We start from the raw sequence: 20,991 nt of genomic DNA, 5'->3' as shown, positions 1-20,991 counted from the left end.
AAGCAGTGTTCACATCTTCCTTTGATTTCAGTCAAAGAAAGCTGGGAAGAAACATTAAGTTTCTTGGAAGATGTGATGTCCAAGTGCCAGAGCAGTAACAGTAATGTTCTCTCATAGGTCCAGACACTCTCTCCCTTGGCTTCAGCTCAGGAATTAGGGGAGAGAAAAAACTGCTGAAAGAGTAGAAAATACCATGGGAAAGCATTCACCACATGAGAAAGGCTGTGAGCATCCCACTGGCATTGAGGTGCTGTTTATAGGTGGCCGCCTGGGGTAGTGGCCTGTCTGTGATCAGTGCCAGGTTCCTAGCAGAGAGCCTACAGGCTGAGCAAGTGCAGCCTGGTGTTTCTCCTCATGCTCTCTGAGCTGAGCTGTACCTGCATCCTTGCATTTCCCAGACTTTTGTGGGCTTTCTCCCATGCTGCTGGCTGCACCTCCAAGCAGGGAGGCCACTGCTGGCCATGGGTTTGTGTCCCAGACTCAACTCTTGCAGCACCTGTGAGGCAGGACACTCCCAAAACATTGTACTCCCATATGGCTTTGTTCCCCCCCACCGACTCCAGAAATGAGTGTTCCTGCAGACTGGGAGAGACTGGGACCAACGACCAGGAGATCCCAAACCTCTCCGTAACACCTCACTGGAACAGGAAAGTTCACCACTGCTTTTCCTGGCCCAATAGAGGGTCTGGCATTTGGGCCAACCCATCCATGTGACTAAACGGTACTGGGACGATATGTACATTTGATGCTGTTCTGCAACTGTGGTTCTCCCAGTGTTATTTTAAGAAAAAAAAATGCCTTAAATCTGGTCTGTCTCCTGGAAGACGTAAACATGAAATCAGAGGTCCTGAACTTGTGTGACTGTCCCATTTATCACAGTGCCCTAACCCAGAAGTACAGCCACTTTTGGAAAGGTAAGAGCAACTGCGGAAGAAATAGCTGAAATCATCAATCCTTCAGATCTCTGAACTGTGTTTGAACTAAACATCTTGGGAAAAACCTCCCAGGTAACTTGAACTTTTGCCCAGGATGGAGAATGCACTGCTGCACTCAGGGGAGAGTAATCCTTTTAATGGCTGATTGCTCTTTTTAAAAAATAGTACCGTACCTTTCTTGTGGTCTGGACTGGCATACGCTTCGTACTGCCTGTCCCTGGATGTTGTTGGGGTTCTGGAGCCTCTGTTGTCAAGATTTTATGGACTTGTGTTCTGCAGTTAAGGCACTTCTGTTCCTGGTATCTCCCTGCGTGAGCCACATCATGCACTCACTCCCTGTGGATCTTCTCTAAACTATCTCTAATTTATCAACATCCTTCCAGATACCAACCTGCTATAAAAGGACCCTCTTTTCCAGTAAGATACCATCTGTGCCACACACAGGTCCTGCTACTACAGTGTCCTTCACGCATCAAGGCAGAGTGCATTTTAATGATCATTTTGTACAGATGTCTTGAGTCCAGCTGCTGAGTCACCACGGCCCTCAAGTCCATCTTGGAGGGTCATACTAGGATACAGTTCTCAGCACAGGTCACTCCAGTTAAGTTCCTCATACCAAGGCAACCTGTTTTCCATGCATATCTGCGGTGATTTTACTCAGGTGGGCAGCATCACGGGCAAAACAGACTCAGCATAGGGAGATAAAAAAAAAATTACCTATTAGTAACAAGCTAGAGAAGTGAGAGACAAAGAAAACAAACCAAAAACGCCTTCCCCCCATCCACCCTCTTCCACCTCCTGCAGGGGAATGGGGGAATGGGGGCTGCAGGCAGTCCATAGCGCTTCGTCTCCGCTGCTCCTTCTCAGTCACTCGCTGCCCCTGCCCCCCGTGGGGTCCCTCCCACGGGATGCCGTCCTTCCCAAACTGAGCCTGCGGGGGCTGACCACAGGCAGCAGCTCTTCAGGAACTGCTCCCACATGGCTCCGTACCACGGGGTCCATCCCCCAGGAGCAAACTGCTCCAGCACGGGTCCCCCACGGGCGGCAGCTCCCCCCAGACCCCCTGCTCCTGCGTGGGCTCCTCTCCACGGGCTGCAGCTCCGGCCCGGGGCCTGCTCCTGCGGGGGCTCTCCATGGGCCGCAGCCTCCTCCAGGCCACATCCACCTGCCCCACCGGGGGCTCCTCCACGGGCTGCAGCGTGGAGATCTGCTCCGTGTGGGACCCGTGGGCTGCAGGGGGACAGCCTGCTCCACCAGGGGCCTCTCCACAGGCCGCAGGGGAACTGCTGCTGTGTGCCTGGAGCACCTCCTGCCTCCTGCTGCACTGACCTTGGGGTCTGCAGGGCTGTTTCTCACTCCTCACTCTCCCAGCTGCTGTTCCCCAGCAGCTTTTTTCCCTTGCAATATTCTCTCACAGAGGCACAAACAACATCGCTTATTGGCTCGGCTCTGGTCAGCAGCGGGACCCTTATCTAACATGGGGCAGCTTCTGGATTCTTCTCGCAAAAGCCAGCCCTATGGCCCCCTGCTACCAAAACCTTGCCACATAAACCCACTACAACATCACAAAGATGCCTGCAAAGCAGGCTGCTAGGCTCACCTAGACAAGCTCAGGGGGTTGGAACTAGATGATTTTTGAGTCCCTTCCAACCCAAGTCATCCTAAGCTGGTGGGTTGTGAAAGGTTCTATACATCTTCTGCTTTCTCTGATAGGAAACAGAACTGTGACCATTCGTAATCATGTGCTTTACAGGTAGGTATGACTCAAAAAGCTGACCTTGCCCCTTACCAGCACCGTGACATTCAATGTCCCTCTTTGGACCCTCGTTCCTCCCTAAAGGTGATGATTTTAACATTTGTTGATTTTAACATTCCAATTATATTTCTCTCCTAGCTGGATTCATGCTCGTATGTGAGCAGAGTTTATTATCCAGGCTCCTTCTCCTCAGTGTGAAGGCAATTAAATAATTTCTTCTCTTCAAGTCCTCTTCAAGAACTCTTCAAGTTCTTTCTTCTCTTAAAGTCTGGAATGACTTTATTCTCAATACCATGATGTCAGACTAAATGAGGTCTTTCCAACTTGCCCTTCTCCTTCATTGTTTCATATCCTGTTGGGTACTGGATGCCCTGTGCCCTTCTTGCTCCCCATCCCCTCGGAGGAAGGTCTACCATCATGAGCAGCATCTCCTGGTCTGCTGCCATACCAGACCAACCTCACTCCCTCAGGCTGCCTGCGGGGCACTGCCACAGGAACCTTCATCATGCAGAGACATAAAGGCTCCCCAGGGCAGCTGTTGCCTGTGAGAAGCGGCATTAGTGCGGATTAATGAAACCCTCCTCACCAAGTAAAGGCTGCCCAGCCTTGAGTATCCGGGCCCTGGGGAGGGAATGTGCCACCTGTCTGGGGACACCTCAGTAGGAGTATCCCTCTTCCCTGCTGGGTGTCATGATTATCCTACTGCATGGACTGGACAGGATCCAGTCTTGTTCCATCTCCTGTTCCTCCACCAGGAACCTCAGAGCTGGTTTCTGCTGTTTGCACGCTAAGAACTGGTGACCTCCACTCACAAGGAATCGTGTCCTCTGCTCTTCTCTCCAGTGCTGCTGGCCTCTCTCTAGTCAGGCAGAGCAGAACCCAATTGTCTCACTGCTAATTTAGTAAATTAATGAAAGAAAATTTGAAAGAGAATGTTACTGGAAGGGAAGATGGTATTTCTTTCAAATGAAACAGATTTCGGTCACTCAGACTCATTCTCTCCTAAGTCTTTCTCAGTCATGATCTCACAAGCTCCAAGATTTTTTTCCTGGTGGTCTTGCTAGTATCATCTGTAAACGAGAAGAAAGAAAAGGAATGCTGCTGTCGAGTCCCCACTACATCTCTTGGTTCCTCTTGATTAACAGTGATGTGGATTTTGGGTCACCCTTTAAGAGTTAATGGTCACTATGGGTGGATTTTTTGCCACAACATCTTGCTTACTTCAATTTCCATAAATCTTGTGCAAGAATAGTGTGTATTGTCTTTGTGTCCTTGTTCACCGTATCTTCCTGTCAGGAAAGCAGGAAAAGAAACAGCATATGCAGTGTGCTATAACCTCATTTTCCTCCTCCCATGACCCAAACACAACTCTTCTGCTGACAAATCATCTGTGCAGGGACCTTCACACAGCACAGCCCTTATGGGCCCAGAGCAAGGAACACGCTTTAGCAGGACTTTGTCACTCTTCCCATCCTTGCTTTATTGTTTCCTCTGGTGCTTTCATACACAGGTTTTTGCATTCATACCTGTTTCAAACCAATCTCAACACTGACTACAGATCTCTTTGTTTATGAACAGACATATCTCATCTGTGCTCTCCACTCTATACACAGCATCATTTTTTTTCTTTCTTGAATGTGAGGCAGTGATAGCTCTCAAATCAGGCCACAAGCATCCTTCATATGAAATATAGTTCTTTCTAGGAGACACAAAGGAGCTCAATCTATTTGTTTTAACCAGATAAATGGTTATAGGATTAAAGGTACAAGAACACAAATATATTTATTTTCATTATTTCTATTCCTGGTATTGCACAGAGAGATGTTATGGTCTATTATATAAAGGAGAGCAGACCAGATGTTTGTAATGACTATATCCGAACGTGCAGCCTGTAAATCTAGGTATTAGGGGGAACTTGAGTTATGGATGATAGCAGGAAGAGGGGAACATTGCATTTTCAGCAGTCCCTGCCATTGCTGGCAGCTGGCATGCCTCACTGTGCTCTTCACCCATTTCTTATTGCCCCTGTGTTGGAGCTGCTAGTCCCCTTGTCCCTGTGGTGCCACGTGGGCATTCTGCTCCCAGCATCTTCTCTCAGGCTCACAGCTTATCTAACCTACCAGATCCAACACGGGTCCAGCTGGGGCACGGAGATGCACAGGCGGGTCACTTTGCTGGTTCCCTGCCAGGAGGACTTGATTTTGTCTCAGGTTTAACAAGAAGCAGACGGGGGCAGTTGGCTGACTCAAGTTCAGAAGAGAAGTAGAAAGTCCCCCCCACAGCAGGAGGTGAGGGACCTCCCTTTCTCACACAGACCCAGCCTGAAGAGTTGTTTTAGAGCTTTAACACTTCAGGATATTTGCACTAAAATTGCATCCTAGCATCTCCTGCACCTTCCCAGGACAGCCTGCAGTCAGTGCCCTGCTTGTCTTGCTGTGCTGAGGTTGTGACTACAACAGTGTGGACCCAGGAGTGGCTGCTGAAAAGGAAAGCCCATCCTGCCCTTTGCATTGTGCTACCTTGTGTGAAGGCTGTGCTTTCCACCTCCCCATCATGACTGAAACCCTCACAACTTTGTCCAGAGTCGCCAGCAAGCAATTGGATCCTTTAGTCAAACAGGATTGCTTCTTTCTGTCACCTACCTGTGGTTGTCTCTGAAGTGGAAACACCAGGGATTACAAAAGCCAGATCAGTGTCTCCTCAAGGTCTTCCCCAATCACATTTTAAAGCCAACAGGACCATGTGGGTACAGATCAGCAGGCTGTGGCCCACCTCTCCTAGACCAATGCTCAGAGGAACAAAAATCATGAGCTGATTTTATTTACGTCCCTTTTAAGGCCTTAGTACTAAGGTCATTCCATATGCTGGTTACTCACAGCAGCTGAAATGATGAGGAGACCCCTCTGGGGAGGGTGCTGCTCTCCCACACCTTCTTCCTTTGGTGAATATGAAAACTTCCCCGTGCTAACACGGGTGATTTGCAGTACCAGGCAAAGGAAAGGCTGCCTTGGCTCTGGGCACATGTCAGCCTCAGGCTGCAGAGGGACAAGAGGAAGCAGGCTGCAGTGGTCAGTCCTGACAGCCTTAGAGGACGGAGCCTCAGCAACAGGTCTTGAAAGAGAAATGGTCTCAAACATCATGCTGCAGGTGACATGCAACCTGAAATATGAGCAGATCAGTTCCTCCAGTCTTGGAGGAACCAGGTTCAGGGCAATTTGGCATATCCTGAAACCACACATATACTCAGAAGGACTATACCTGCACCGAGGAGACACTTATGGCTCTAGACAGCAACACCAGACTTATTTGCTCTGTCTTGGTGCAGGCACTGCTGTGAGGGTGACGCTGGATGGGAAGAAGTTAGGGCAGCCCTGGAAGGGGGCTGGCAGGAGGACTGGAGTCCAGCAAAGCCCAGGAGGTGACCAGGTTTCGCCAATGAGGTTTGGCTGCAGAACATCTGAGGCCCTAGGTCACCGAAAGTGTCTCAAACCACGTGGGGGAGAAAAATCAGTCTGTCAACAGGGCAGCTCTGAGAAAACAACGTGGGAGCATACAGACCATGTCAGCAGCCTCCTGTGCCTTCAGTGCCTGGAAGCTCAAGGGCCCCAACGTGCCCCCAGCTCCCCACCTTTCCCCTCACTCTGCAAACCACTTGCCTGAGGTCACACCACCTCTCATAGGTGTCCTTCCACACACGTCTCCAATCTCACCCCCTCCATGCAGCAGCCATGAGGTGGTGATCGAGCTGCTCCTGAGAACAGGAGAAAGATGGGGATGATGGACATGGATGTCTGGTGGTTAACATAATGTAATTGTGCTGGTGGCACAGTGGTTCATTTGCATTTCCTTGGGGCGTTGATGTTGATATTAATTAAAGGTAATTATAGCACTGCTTGCTCAGTGCCACAGTAACATACAAAGACAAAAGCAGTATTACAGAAAAAAAAAAAAAGAAAAGAAAAAAAAAAGAAATGAAAAAAAAAAAAAGACTACTTCCTCCAGAGTTTCACCTTTTGTTTTGAGAAACCTGCAAGGTGAGTGGAGGCCTGGAGCTCAGGCGCTGCTCTTCCCACCCATCACAGCCACTCTGTGGCAAGGGGCTGCAGGACCATCACCGTCTCCAGAAGTACCCCAGGATACGCTGACAGTGCTGGTGGCAGACACAGAGGTGATGGTTGATGGTGTTATGGTGCTACTGGGAGCAGATACTTGCAGCACAAGGAGGTACTGGTGGTGATACAGGATGCTGGGCAGTAGGGGTGAATACCTGGGCACGCCGGAGGGATGCTGAGAGCATTGCTAGCAGACACTGGTGACTTTCATGATGGACGTTGGTGGCTATAGTGACATATAGTGTTACCCTTTGTAACAGCACTGGTGGCATTAGAGCAGGAGGGCAAGATGCTGGTGCTGTGGGTGGCTGCGGGTAGCACTGGGCACATATACCGTCTGTGCTAATGGCTGCTGCAGTCCCTGCATGTCTGGGTTACTGGCTCAAAGGTAACCCAACTTGTCATGTGGGGAGAGCTGTGAAAATGCTAGATGGTGTCAATGCAATTACTGCTGCATGGCCATCTGCAGCAACCAGACCTGTCATACCTAGTCTTATCACATGCACAGAGCTCTATATTTAGTGCTGGGAGCAGTGGCCTGTGAGCAGCAACTTGCAGCCTCTTTCACATCTCTGAGCTCAGGAATGTCTGAGCTTGCAATGTGGAATTGTCCCTTGTCTTCAACAGCTGATGCCTCCACAATAAAGGCCTCCTTGGTTAGGGGGAAGCACATTTTCTGAGGCTGCTGGATAGAGTTTCTGTCTCTAGATTTCACAGCTGAGTAATTACTCACCAGCAGCACTCTGGGGAAGGACACAACTGCCTTGTCTAAACAACAGCTGTCTCTTGCTTGGCTCTCCTAGGGCATGTGGTTTTCCTTTAGCCACTTCCTCAGCAGCATTGGAGTTCAAGTGGTACAGAACTGGTGGGAAGTGGAAGAGGGCTTGTACCAGACTTAAGAGGGCAGTCTTCTGATCTTTCTAGGCTTTCCATTCTTCTGTCTGTTGGGATACCCATTGAGAGTCTCTGAACACCTCTTGAACACCAAATACTTCTACCTGTGCTGTATCTGTCTGTCCATCTTACCTAGCCTTTCAAGACCCAAAGGGCTCTTTGGTCCAATGAAGAGAACTACCAGCAGAGGAAGGCTGACTCCTCAGGCTGAGTTACTACGCTGTTCCCGTCCCTTGCTTCTCAGCAGTGAAAGGCTGAACGCCCCAGATTATCCTAGCAGAAAACACACACATACACACACACCCCTTGGAAATTAATAGACATAAAACCCAAATAATATTTAATCTAACTAATAAAATAATGCAAGCTGTGCTCTGTGTTGTGATGCATAAGTTTTAGAGAACGCTAAGAAACATAGCTATTTTTTCCCTGTATTTATTTTTTCTTTTATCTACTTTCCTTACAGGGAGTACTTTTTTCAATTGGTTGCAGTGTAGCTGATGGTGAATGACAATAAGGGAAGAACCACAACATTTTAGCTGAAATACAGTAGCACCTAGTGACCAGATGGGAGAGATTTACAATGTGGTCTGCTCAAGCAGAAGTTTAATGAGTATTGATAAATGAAAGTAAGATGCAGATTTTGACAGGGGTATAGCTAAACACACCAAAGGTGGCTGGCCACTACGGGGAAGGTGTTTACCCCCAGGACCAGACTTCCTTCTGTTCCAGACTATGTTCTCTGAGGACTCAGAGCAAAGTGAGGAGCCCAAAGGATGAGGCACAGGGGGCTGCAGAACCGTCCCTGCTCAGGACGGTAAGATCCTGGCATGGCTAAGAAACAAAGATAGAGCCATAGGCAGCAAGGGGAGTCCTTGAGGGATTATTTCAAGACAGAGGAACAAGGGAAGAAAAGTCAAAGAGCACCTTCCCACAAAGGGGCTCACCCCAGCCCTGTGCCCCCAGGCCTGCACAGTCTCTTCCCCACCCGGCTGATTTCCAGTCCATCCTTTCACTCCATGTGTGATGCAGAGGGACATGGGACTCACTTCCATATCTTCCCACCACAGGCATCACATTTGCCTCTCTATGTAGGATGCTTTATAGCATTTCCCTTGTGCCTTTGCTGAAACTTAATGAAGACAACCTGTGTGTCAATCAGAGTTGCAGCGATTTTACATCTGGGACATTTGGCAGGGAAGCACTGTTGTGCTCTGTGACCTGAGGACATTTTCCCTTTTCTCTTTGCCTGGCAGGTCTTCATGAGGGACAACTCCGGAGCCCAGAGAGGAACACGGTGCATAGGATGCTGAATCTGGCCTAGTCCTGAAACCCAGCAAGCTGTGAGAGGTACGGCATGGCCCAGGGCTGGCTGTGGGGCTCTTCAGAAATAGCTGGTGGGAGGGCAGCTCTGTGCATGTGGTTCAAGAGGCGGTGGGGGGGAGGGAGAAGGAGGCTGGGGAAGGGAAGCTGAAGAGGGCATTTCAGTAACAACCTTCCCTCCATCTAGTAGTGAATCCTGCAACACACCCATCGCTAGTTATGAAAGTTATGAAATCTAATACTGATTGCTATAGTAACATCACGCCTCCACGCTGACCTAGTTTGAGACAAAGGAAGTACTCCCGCAGCTTTGAGCATGCAGGATGCTGCAGATGAGTTTCAGTGTGTTCTCTGGGAAGAATGGCAGAGGGAGCTGCTGAGTTTTCCACCTGCTTCCCCTTGCCCCAGGACCCTCAGGCACCATGAGCTGCTTTGTCTCGGGCACAGAGCAAATCCAGTGCCAGAGAGCATCTCCATCCTGCATTGCTCATGCTGGCATTAAGACCCACCTAGCTTCATCCAGGCATTCAGGTAACGGGAACGTCTGCCCTGGAACCAAGCAACATCCTTGCAAGCTTCAGAGATCTGGTGGTGCAGCAGCAACACAGCAACAGCCAACACCATTCAGAGCACCCTGTTACTGCTGTGCCACAAATAACATAGGGTAAAAAGCCTGGCCCTGTCCTCCTAGCTACCCCCACCTCCTCATCATCTACGTAGTCCTCAATATGCTAGGCTTGGGCTGCTGCTCACTTTGGCAGCACAGAGAGACAGGAGGATCTGGCTGGAAGTCCACAGCAAGGTGGTGGCACAACCAGCCATGCAGAGTGGCCTCCTTCTACTGTGTCACAAATTTTCACTGCAAGCATAGAAAACCTCCATCCCCAGGAGCAGCAGCATACTCTGTAAGGTCAAAGGCAGACGTGTAAACTGCTCTTCGTTCTCTGCCTGCTCCATGGAGGGCTTTGCAAACACACACACACACCTCCAGGCCTCTTGAACAGCACTGAACAGAAAAAATCTTTTTTTTCCCAAGCAGTCTTATTAGCTGCTCTTCCAGACAAGCCACAGCATGCACCACCATGTGCCCAGGGTGCCTTGTAAGAGAGCACAGACCTGCAGCTAGGTTTCAAACCACAATGACCCTCGCTGACTTCCCTGGTCCTTCTGCTCCATCTCATCAGCTCTCCTGCCTTCTTCCTAAAAACTCTCCCTTTCTTATCTTTCCTTTTTTTTGTCTATTCGTCCTACTTAATGTTTTGCATCTCTTTCTTCAGAGCAGATCCCATCTCCTGGAGAATTTTGAGAAACTTCTATTTAGGGACAATCAAATAGGTTGTAAAGTTTCTGGGTTTTTGTTCCCTTGAGAGTTGATTATATTACCAGTGACATTTGCATGAAAATAAGTTCTCTCTCTCTAGGGCTCATCTGCTCCTCCAGATTAGTCAACATCTGAAGTCAAAAATCTTTGTCATATTGCAGTTACTGATTTTCACCGAAATTGGTTGTGCTGATACAAAAAAAAAAAATGTGTCTAGCATACAAGGAAAACAGTTATGTACTGTCTGTTTTGGGATGTCTCCAGCCACATCCTGTCCCTCCCCATCACCACAGTGGGCATCAGTCAGTCCCAGAAGACAGTCCCCCTTTCCCCAGAGAGCAAGGAGATGGCAGCTCCCAGGGCTGCTGGAGCACACTGTTTATCTACCACAAGACCCTGGGAGCTGTATGCAGATTCTTCTTTACATGGACACAAAATACTCGTTCTGTTGTCAAGTAGGATGTGAGTAGGTCCCTCCAGTGGTGATACAGGACTCAGTAGTTTTGAGAGGTCAGTGCTGCATGCTTTTTTGGTCTTGAACACCAGCATAGCCATGCTGGGATTTGCTTCATCTATCTGTAGCTGCCTGGGAGGTGGATGTTTAGATGGGCTGGGCAAGCCCAGCAGGACACCTTCAAGCAGTGGGACAGACTGGCCCTCCTAAAGCAGGTCACCCACCTTCTAAGGAGGTATCTCAGGCAGATGGGCTAAATCACTTGCAGGAACCCCCTGTCCTGCTCCCTTGCTGTACAGAGTGAGGGGGAAGGGTGGGCGAGCCTCGGCTCCTGGCAATGCTGTCACACATCTCAGTGTGACATTAGCCCTGGGGGGGCTCCCTGGGAGACCCTGGCTTAAGCTCCCGGTAGTGGTCCACAGCAGGCAGCACTGCTTGGACCTCAGTCCACTGGAAGGAAGATCCCTGGCAGCACTGGGAAACTGCCATGGGAGGAACAACAAGTAGAAGGAGCCTGGAGGAAGGTCTGATGTATAATGAATAGCTCTAAGTAGAAATTGGTTATTTTTATCCCCTGCGATTAGATTCTGAACTCTTTGAATCATCATTAATGCAACGCCCTGGAAGCTGGCGGCCCCCCTCGCTGAATGCCACATGAAGTGTTCCTGCTAATTCAGGGAACATTTGAAATCATGCGTGTAGGCAGACCAACGTCACCCACACCACAGTATACAATTTTAAGCTTCTTGAGGTAGGGTGCGGGGAGTCATTTTTCTTGTGCAGGTTGCAAATCATTTATTCCTTATCTAGCTAGTTATTAGCATGCTGCTAGGTTGCTATATATAAAAGCCACCCATGTGTTTGCAGCCAGCTTGGATGGCTGGGCCGAGGTTTACGTGGGCGGTGATGGTACACGGAGCCCTGGCAGAGCTGATCAGCAGAGGGCACAACTAGTCAACTCCCAAGGGCGTCTGCAGCCCCATCAGGGCTGGGGCTGGTCCCTGTGGAGGACTTACGTCCTGAGCAGCCTCATGTTACTGGCTGCCTCTTCTGACCAGCACCTGAATGGCCTCCTGGCCCTTCATGGACAGCCCTGCCTCAGGACACGTCCCTCCCCAACCACTCCTGCTCAGGCAAACCCTTCTTCAAAGGTTATGATCTCAAGAGGTCTCTTCTACAGATGAGCCTGTGATTTTTATCAGTATGCCAGCCAAGAAGTCTAGCAAGAGGCTCTCTGGCTTCTCACTGGCACCAATTGGGCCAAAGTCTGGTGTCTGGTGCATTGATTTTGTGGTACATTATGTTTTAATATGCGATATGTCAGAGGTTAGGATGAGAGAGCTGAGCTGTCCTAGGAGATATCCACCATAGTAGGTTCCTCCTTCTGCTTAGCAAGGACAAAGGCCCCTGGGCTGGCATGTGGGGTGGAGGCACAGCTTTGGTGTTTCCACAGGGAGCAAACTTAGAAGCTGTTGGAAAGCTCTGCTGCTATAATTCACCATGATTGTGAGCTGACCTGGAGGAGAGATGGGAACTGCAGGGAAAGCATGGCTAAGCTGTGAGGGGGAGGCAGAAAAGAGAGGGAAGTGAGGGAGGAGAGGAATTATGCTTTCAGTTGTGATTATGTAGCTCTTCACGTGCCTCTTCAAGGCACCTCTCAGGCAGGGCAGCCACGGCTGTGTTTGCAGATGAGGGTGGCCAGGGAGAGGACATTAACTTCTTGCATGGAGGGTGTGTGCCAAGGGCATGGTAAAAGGGAGGAAGGCAGCACAGAGCCTGCACCTACCGCTGGCAGGCAGGAGGTGAAACACATCCATCCCTGCAGCTCTACAGCGTCTACAGGAGCAGAAGCACCCGCATGCAGATTGCAGTCCCTCATGCTGTAGAAGCTGCAGAGGTACAGCTGGCCTCCTTCTAGGCTACCTCTAGTACCTGGCAGGGCAAGCCCGAGCCCTGCACGTGGCTCTCCACCAGACACATCACTGGCTGCAGCACACACACACACAATCCGCAGCCCCGCAGATGTGTTTGTCCTCATGGTCCACTCCCAACATTCATGCACAAGCAGCAGAAGTCTGTAACTAGCTCATGCAGTGCCTCCAAACAGGCATTACAAAGTGTTATGCTCAAAACAGCCCAGGTAACACACACCCTGTTTAGTTTTTAAATACATACATATCTCAACAACCCTGCTCTACTGCTGGGGGCACACTGCAGTATTCACTGTCCACTCTTAAGGTGAGTTTGTAGAATTCAAGTTGGGAATTTGGCCAGCAGGAATCCAGAGACATGAGAAAAATGGTAGTTTTTCCTGGCTTCCCCCCAGAAGTTACAATGCAAGCATGGTGGGAAGTGAGAGCTGGTCTGCCCAAGCCCCTCACAGTGCAGAGTCCCAGCACAGAAGCAGGTCAGAGAGCAGAGGGGCCTCCCAGGCTTTGTTGCTCCACGTCTTGGGGTTCAAGCCTGTTCAGAATGGGCAAGTAGCAGCCTCCATGGAGCCTCCAGTGGTCCTCTGGCAGGACAAGCACCTTCTGCTGCCCTCACCATGTCAGGGCAATGCAGGAAGAATTTCTACGGGGAGATGGAAATGAAACTGGTCAGCATCTCCTGGGCAGCTGCCCTCTTGAGGACATAGTGCACAGTCTGGTGGGGGTACCTCCCAAAGGACATGCAGTTTGTCTCCAAGGATGGGAGGGAGAAAAGAGATCTGTTCTCCATGTGGAGAGGGGACAGGACAAGACATCACAGGCTGGAGCTGCCACTAGAGAGATCCTGGCTGGACAGAAGTAACTTCAGAGGGTTTACAGGACTGCACGGAGAGACAGACATCTTGAAAACAGCTCATTGGACTTCTGTCCTGTGTGACGTTTTGACAGATCTCTCTCACACTTTCTGCCAGGAGTTACAAACCATAATTGCAAGGACTTATGTCAGAGTAATTCACCAAACGCTGCCTGGCTGCTGGGCTGGGTGACTGGGTGGATGGACAGCCAGAAGCTGGGCAGGCATGTGAGAGTGAGAACAAGATAAACAGCTGGGAAAACTGTGCTTTACTAGTATATGCACTGCATTGCAGCTGGCTCCTCTTCTCCATCCAGTTCCTTTTAGATCTCCTGCTCTGTCCAGAGTTCAGGCCAACCTAATCTCTTTCCTTTTAAAAAGAGACTGAAAAGCAAATATTTGCACTCAGCGAAGTATCTCTTACAACAATGGAAGATTTTCAGCTCACAATGAAGACGTGATTCGGTCTTCCTGGAGTGGAGTGAACCATCTCCCAACAGCTTCAGCAGACCCTGGACCAGCCCCGTCTCCCACACAGCATGCAGCAGCTGTGGGCCCTACAGGAGGGAGAGGTTGGCAGCTCCCTGCCAGGGGAGGAGAGGACTCCCTGCTAAGCAGGAAGCTTCTTCAGGCAAGGCTATCATCTGCCTTGTTTGAGATCTCATATGCTATTTAGTCTTGGGAGCTGCAGGTGTATTTTGCAGGATATGCTGCTGTAGGTGATTCAGTGCAGCCTGAGCCTGCAAGCAGCAGTCCCAGTGCTGCTGTCGTAAATTGTGCCCAAGAGGAGGGTGACTCCAGTTGGGGTTTGGAGTGGCTTGGGACATATAAAACTGCCATAAATCAGCTCAGGTCATCTGCTGCACCTCAGGGACCTCCAAGCATCAGCAGAGCTAGCGGGAAGAGGGACCCAGAGAATGGAGTCAAGCTGCGACAGGGGAGGTTCAGGCTGGATATCAGGGAAAGGTTCTTCGCCACAAGGGTGGTTGCGCACTGGGACAGGCTACCCAGGGATGTAGTCACAGCACCAAGCCTGACAGAGTTCAAGAAGCATTTGGACTATGCTCTTGGTCATATGGTCTGAATTTTTGGGTAGACCTGTGTGGAGCCAGGAGTTGGACTCAATGATCCTTGTGGGTCCTTTCCAACTCAGGATATTCTGTGATTCCATGAGAACACAGGCTGAGGGGAAAGAAGGTAAAGGGGCCACACAGCAAAAGCAGCCCCCTCCCCTGGGCTCAGGGATGCATCCACTCCATGCTCTGGCAAACCCCTGCTATGAGCATCTCCTAAGCAGGGCCTTCCCCTGCTAGACTGTGGTCTGGCGTGGGGGTGAAATGGCAGGGCACCGGACAGCTGACAGGGGACACCACTCTTGCCAAATCTAATTCTAAATGGGCCTTGGCCTTCCCTGTCACATCCCTGCATACTCTGACAGTGTCCCTATATTCCTTCCTCTTGCTCAGTTTGTGAGCTTCAGAGTCATGGATTTGGGAGATGTAATTTCAAAATCAAATTTCAAATATTTCATCTCTCCAAACTAAAAAAAATAAAAAAAAAAGTGTGGAAGAGGCTTGGTTTTGTTCCTTCCCCAACACCATCTCCTGAGGAGCTGCCAAGGGATGCAGAGGGGAACTGTAATGAAAAGAGTTTAATTCATCATAAAGAGAAACCAGCTCACAGAGGATGCGACAGCCACCGTGAGGTGGGTGCCAGCAGCTGAAAAGCCATGACCACCCCACCAGCCCCACCTGCCTTGACCCACATATGCCCAGCATTGAGGCTGCATCCCACACAGCAGCTGGCAATCAAGTGAGGGGATGCCCACAGCAAGCAGGACAGGATGAGGACTGGTTGGCATCCTTGCAGGAGGCCAAAGGAGGAAAAAGGGATTATAAACTCTCTGCCATACAGAAGCAAGCGTCCACCCTTGGCAAGAGCACAGCAGCCTGGGAGAAAGGGCGCTCCCTGTCCTCCCCTGCTCCATGCCCACCCACCTCCTTTCCCCCTATCCCTTCTGCTTCCATCCTCCCAGCCCCTTGCACAAACTTCACTTTTCCTCCCTGCCCACTTGTCCCCATAGCCCCTCAGTCCTACCTCCCCGCCCCTGTGCTTCTTGAGCCTTCCCCAAGCCAGGCCAGCCCTTGGCCCCACTTTTTTTCCCTTATAAGTCAGGCTTTCATTGTATTTCATTTATTTTCACGTAATTTATTTCATTTCATTTCCCTATTTATTTTTAATCCTAGGGGCATTTTTACTTTATTTTGGAGCCCAGTGCCCAGGGAATACTAAAGCAGTGATGCTGATGTGCTTTATGTTGAAGCAGGCACTGGGCTGAAGTCTTTCTCAGGACTGCCTGGGAGATTTCTGCTTCAAATATTGACTGCCCTTTGTAGGAAAATACATATTTATTATCAATATCCAGGGACATCCCAATGTAATAAAATCGGCAGCTGTGTTGTCTCCTGAGGGAGTGTCTGACTCCCACAGAGTAATGTGGCACAGTGACCACCAGAGCTGGGATGTCCACGTGTGGCTGTGCCAGAGTGAAAGACCTTGCCAGGAGTCTAGACCTGGAGAACAGAAGGAAGGGAAAAAGAAGAGAAAGAGGCCATGGTGGGCAGAACTAAGCTCGGGCAGGTCTTGCTGGCATTCCAAGAGGATTTGGGCTCCCTGCTGCCTGCAGGGCTTCCCCTCCAAGTCAGGCAGTGTTGAGTCTGTCCGTTCATGGCCAACTGAAATTTTGAAGACCTGGCAGCTGGCTTTGGCTAGAGCCAGCTATACCTTGTCCTTCTCTTCTGTCCAGAGATCAAATGCGTGGCTTCTCAGAAACAGTGAGCATTTCCTCTGGGAACATATCCCATGGCTTTGTCACATCCTGTTTTTCACTGCACTGATGCCAGCTTGCACAAAGTGGGAGCAGGGCTGCCTGGTACATGCGTGAGTGTCTCTTCTAGGGCACTCCTCCAGCCAGCCCCTCTGCTGCTCCACTGGCTCACTGTGTTGTCCCACGGGCGAGGGACTCCAGAGAGGCTGCTGCACTCAGCTGCCCAGGAGCACAACAGGGAAGAAAGAGGATGGTACCCACAGATGGCCCATGAGCAGCAGGACACCAACCGAGGCTGATGTTTCATGGTGTGTTATGGTGAGAAAGGTGGGTTTGGTGTGAAAGTTCCCCTAGGTCAGCCTAGGATAACAGCCATGTCCTCAAACCCAAGACACACGGGCACCTTCCATGTGGTGGAGGCCTGAGGGTCAGACCATCCTGCCCCCACCACCCAAAGTCCAGGCCACACAGCAGGGCACAGGGCTGCGAGGGAGGTGCAGGGGGAAAACTCAATCCCAGGTCAGTAGCAGTTCATGAGGACCCACCCCATGGGGCAACTTCTCCATGTGGCCTTCAGGAGAGGTAGGGCAGGACAGACTGAGCCTTGGGCAGTGCCACCAGATCCCTTGGGGACACAAATAGTGCAGGCCACAAGTTCACATGGACCAACGCTGCATTGCCTAGAAGTGGACGCTGCTGAATTCTGCTGTGAGAGGCTGGCAGGACCCCAGGGAGCAGCATTTGTGGGACAAGGGATGGTGGTCTCCACATCAGAGCAGAGCCCAGGCTGCTGTCCACAAACCACTGCTTTAAAAAGACGCAGCCCTTGCCAGCCCGATGGGAGTGATAGAGCTGGGCAGAGACTTTTCAATCACATTTTCAAACCCAGCAAGCTATAGAATACATGACACTTCTGACTTTTTTTTTTTCCAAAAAAATTTTTAAAGCCCCATCTGCTTTTCATCATTAATGCATTTTTCTGTGTGAGGAAGGAAAACAAGACTGTCAATTCCTATGATCCGTCAGTGTTTGCTGACTCTTCCCCACACTATCTCAGTCCTAGCTGGGAGGCCAGGTTCCTCCAGAAGACTCGAGCACAGTTTGCAGCTGACGAGGGAGAAGCCACCAGCACGGACTACCAGCCCTCCCTTCTAACAGTTCTGCTTCTCACAGGGACACGCCATTATCTGACTGGCTTCTTGAGGAATAAGCAAATAATGCTTTTTTTCTCTGACAAGCTCCCTGGGGGCTCTGAGGGTCCAAGCATGATTTCCCCTTCCAGGTGCATGTTGAGGAACATTGGCTCAACACAGGGTTGGCAAATGGCTCATCTGCACAGACCCCCATCCTCCCAGCTCCCAGGGCAGCCACTTCATCTCACCAAGGAAGAGCCATTCAGCTATATTTAGATGTTTTGGCACCCTGGATTTTGCAAAAGTAAGCTAGGAACCCATTTCTCAGAATTTTTACACCCATAATATGCTTCAGTGTTTGCTAGTCATCTTCAAACTGCATTCAGTCAAAAACAAGAAACTAAACTAAAATGTCTAAGGGAATAAGAATTAGCTTATACACTACATGATTTCAAAGCGGTTTTAAATACAGAAAATCAACTAATTGATTGATCAGCTTGGCTTATCCGTATGTTCATTGACTCTCTTTAAACTGAAAGTTTAAAACTTTGTCTTTTCTCCCTGTATAAACCAGCATAGATGGGGATTCCTCTGAGTCAAGCAGGACAGAGTCAGTGCACCTGGGTGCTCCCCTCCCCAAACAAATTAGTCTGTCCCCTTCACCACGCCGCAGGGATGCCTGTACCTGCTGCATGGACCATGGAGAACCAGCCTCAGCCTCTTGCTGTGGCAGAGCAAGAGTGGCACTGCTCCCCCAGGAGCAAGTCAGCAGGGCAGAAAAGATCAACTGAGCAGCAAACAGCTTCTCAGGTCAGGCTCAGAGTGTTCAAAAACACCTCTGCTCTCATCATAGCTACTGAAACATTTTCCTCTGGGGTAAAACATGCCATAAACACCAGTGCTTGTCTGAGAGGAGACGTTTGACATCGTATCACATTAGTGCAGCTGCAAGCAGCACAGAGCAGGACTGCCAGCTCCCTTCAGAGATCCAGTAACCACCGAAACACAAAACATAATGCAGCAGACCGGATGCTCAGCTCCTAGCTTCCCTTGGCTCAGGCAAGGCCTATGTGCAGTGTTTGACAGCAGAATTTCCTCCAGCCCCTGTGAACCAATGGGACAGGAGCAGTGATTTGCTGGCAGTAGCCCTGCTATCTTTTGTTATGCTGGCCGGGGAAGGGACTTTATTAAATAAACATGTGCAGAGACCAGAAAAATAGCAGCAGCATTATTTAAGCAGCCTGTGGATGAGCCCTGGGACCCACAAGCACTTAAAATGCAACTAAAAAGAAATAATCCTTACTGTGCTCCACTTCTGTACCCTGTTCTCTCCAGTCCCTGGTTCTCATGCCCCTTCTCCTTCCCTCCTGCTGTGTGATCTCTCTCCTATCCTGCTTCTCTCCTTCATCCCTTAACCTTGAGGCACTTGCTTTTAGAGCTGGTACAGCCCTGGTAAGGTTGCCCCGGTGAGCAGTGGGCTGCAGAGCTTCTCAGCACCCTCTGAGCATCTCTCTTCTTCCTCCAGGTGCAGAGGATTCTGCGGGGAGCAGGGTCAGCACTTGTGCAAGGGCTCTGCTGCACCATCCCTGAGCAATGCTCTAGAAAACGCTGGGATCATGAAGGGCTTAGGAGATAATAGAAGCCGCCACCTCTCCGATAACCTGGACTCCCCTCAAGACTCTCTTTATGCCCCCCAGGACAGGAACCCTTATCTCCTCAGCCCCACTGACTCCTTCACCATGGACCCCCGGTTCCCAGCCCAGAATACCCTCCATGGAGACTGTCTCCTTCCACTCAACAACCAGATCTCCAACAGCAGCACTTTCCCCCGCATCCATTACAACTCCCACTTTGAGGTCCCAGATGAGAACCCTTTTCCGAGCCATGCCCAAGCCACTAAAATCAACCGCCTGCCTGCAAACCTCCTCGATCAGTTTGAGAAGCAGTTGCCCATCCACAGAGATGGCTTCAGCACCCTCCAGTTTCAGAGGAGTGATGCAAAACACCGGAGTGAAAGCCCTGGGCGGATCCGGCACCTTGTCCACTCTGTCCAGAAACTGTTTGCCAAGTCCCAGTCTCTGGAGGGCCCCACCAAAGGCAATGTGAATGGCAAGAAAGGGGCTGATGACCCCAAGCAAAACCGGAGGAGCAAGAGCAAAGACCGAGCGAAGACATCTGAGCCCAAGCGCAGGACCAGATCCAACATATCAGGCTGGTGGAGCTCAGATGACAACTTAGACAGTGACACCTGCAGCTATCGCAACCCCATGGGCCTCATGACACTGGGCCGGCAGCCGGACCACAGCCAGCCGAAGTATTTCATGCATGCTTACAACACCATCAGCGAGCACATGCTGAAATCCTCCAAGAGCAATAATGACCTCAAGGTCACCCCTTGCACCAATATCCCCATCAACAACGACTCCAACTACATTAAGAGGGGTTCCTGGTCCACGCTGACACTCAGCCATGCCCGGGAAGTGTGCCAGAAGGCCTCAGCCACGATTGACAAAGCCTTGCTGAAATCCAAGTCCTGCCATCAAGACTTGGCCTACCACTACCTGCAGGTGGGTGCAGCGGGGGGTTATGGCATGCTCCATGAGGGGACAGTGCAGGAGAGCAGGGGACACCCTCTCAGTGGGCACCCTATTGCCTGGCAGAACTTATCAAACAACTCCAGATGGTTCAGCGGCCACCTCAAGTCGCATTGCCAGGAGAGGGCTAGGGGGACATGGCAAGGGTAAAGTCACCCAGGCCCCAGCTATGCCCAGGGACAGACCACCGCATCTTCCATGGGGACACGGCACTGTCAGGGTCGGGCTGCTCCAGGATTCCACCAGCCTCTGTGCTGGGCCACAGCAGTGTGGTCAGGAGACGCAGCGCCCACAACAAGGGTGGCCTGCCAGCCCCCTGCTCCCCACCCCGCTGCAGCCTCAGTGCCCTCTGCTGTGACCCCAGGTTGCCGGGAGAACCCCACGCACCGAGCGTGCCCTGCTGCCCACTCAGACCCTGCAGCCATCGTGGCTGGGGCAAACCCAGTGCTCAGGCAGCTGCTTCTGTGGGGTGCCCAGGCAGCCAGGCACACCAAGGGGCCGCTGCACTGCACGGCCTCCAGCCAAGCATTGCCACCATCCCATGAAGGATGCCAGTAATAACTGATGTTAACCCCTTATATCCATGCGTCGCAAGGATGTGCCAGCATGCCCCATCAGTCCCGCTCCACAGAGTTTCCCTGGAGTGCTGGTAGGACCTGCAGCGCAGCGGGGCTCAGCTCCCTTTGCTGCTTACCCCAGGGCTGGGGGTGAAGAGGGCAGCGCCAGCCGCCCGGCTTGCATGGCAGGGCCTGCATGGCTAACGCTGAGGGCCGCAAGAGCCCCATGGTCACTGGGCAGTCCAAAAAGCTGCACCTGAAGAACCCAGGCCTGGGAGATAGGAATGAAGATAAATAAGCCAGG

General features: G+C 50.9%; 1 protein-coding gene across 6 annotated transcripts in view; it reads left to right on the top strand.

Annotated features, from left to right (window-relative positions):
• Positions 1-20,991, top strand: part of DLGAP4 (DLG associated protein 4) — a 181,758-nt gene that overhangs the window by 90,516 nt on the left and 70,251 nt on the right. For 4 of the 6 annotated variants that reach the window (XM_083801693.1, XM_083801698.1, XM_083801695.1 and 1 more), the window contains exons 3-4: positions 8,954-9,047; positions 19,062-20,103. In XM_083801693.1, the coding sequence (XP_083657819.1) occupies positions 19,153-20,103 (951 nt within the window). In that variant the 5' untranslated portion in view covers positions 8,954-9,047; positions 19,062-19,152. Of the gene's footprint in view, positions 1-8,953; positions 9,048-19,061; positions 20,104-20,725; positions 20,780-20,991 lie in introns of all 6 variants that reach the window. The other 2 variants (XM_083801696.1, XM_083801697.1) reach the window with 1 other exon arrangement.

Source organism: Anser anser (genome assembly GCF_964211835.1).
Source record: "Anser anser genome assembly, chromosome: 16".
Lineage (NCBI taxonomy): Eukaryota > Metazoa > Chordata > Aves > Anseriformes > Anatidae > Anser > Anser anser.
Note: the sequence above shows the minus strand (reverse complement) of the source record. Positions and strands in the feature narration are given on the sequence as shown.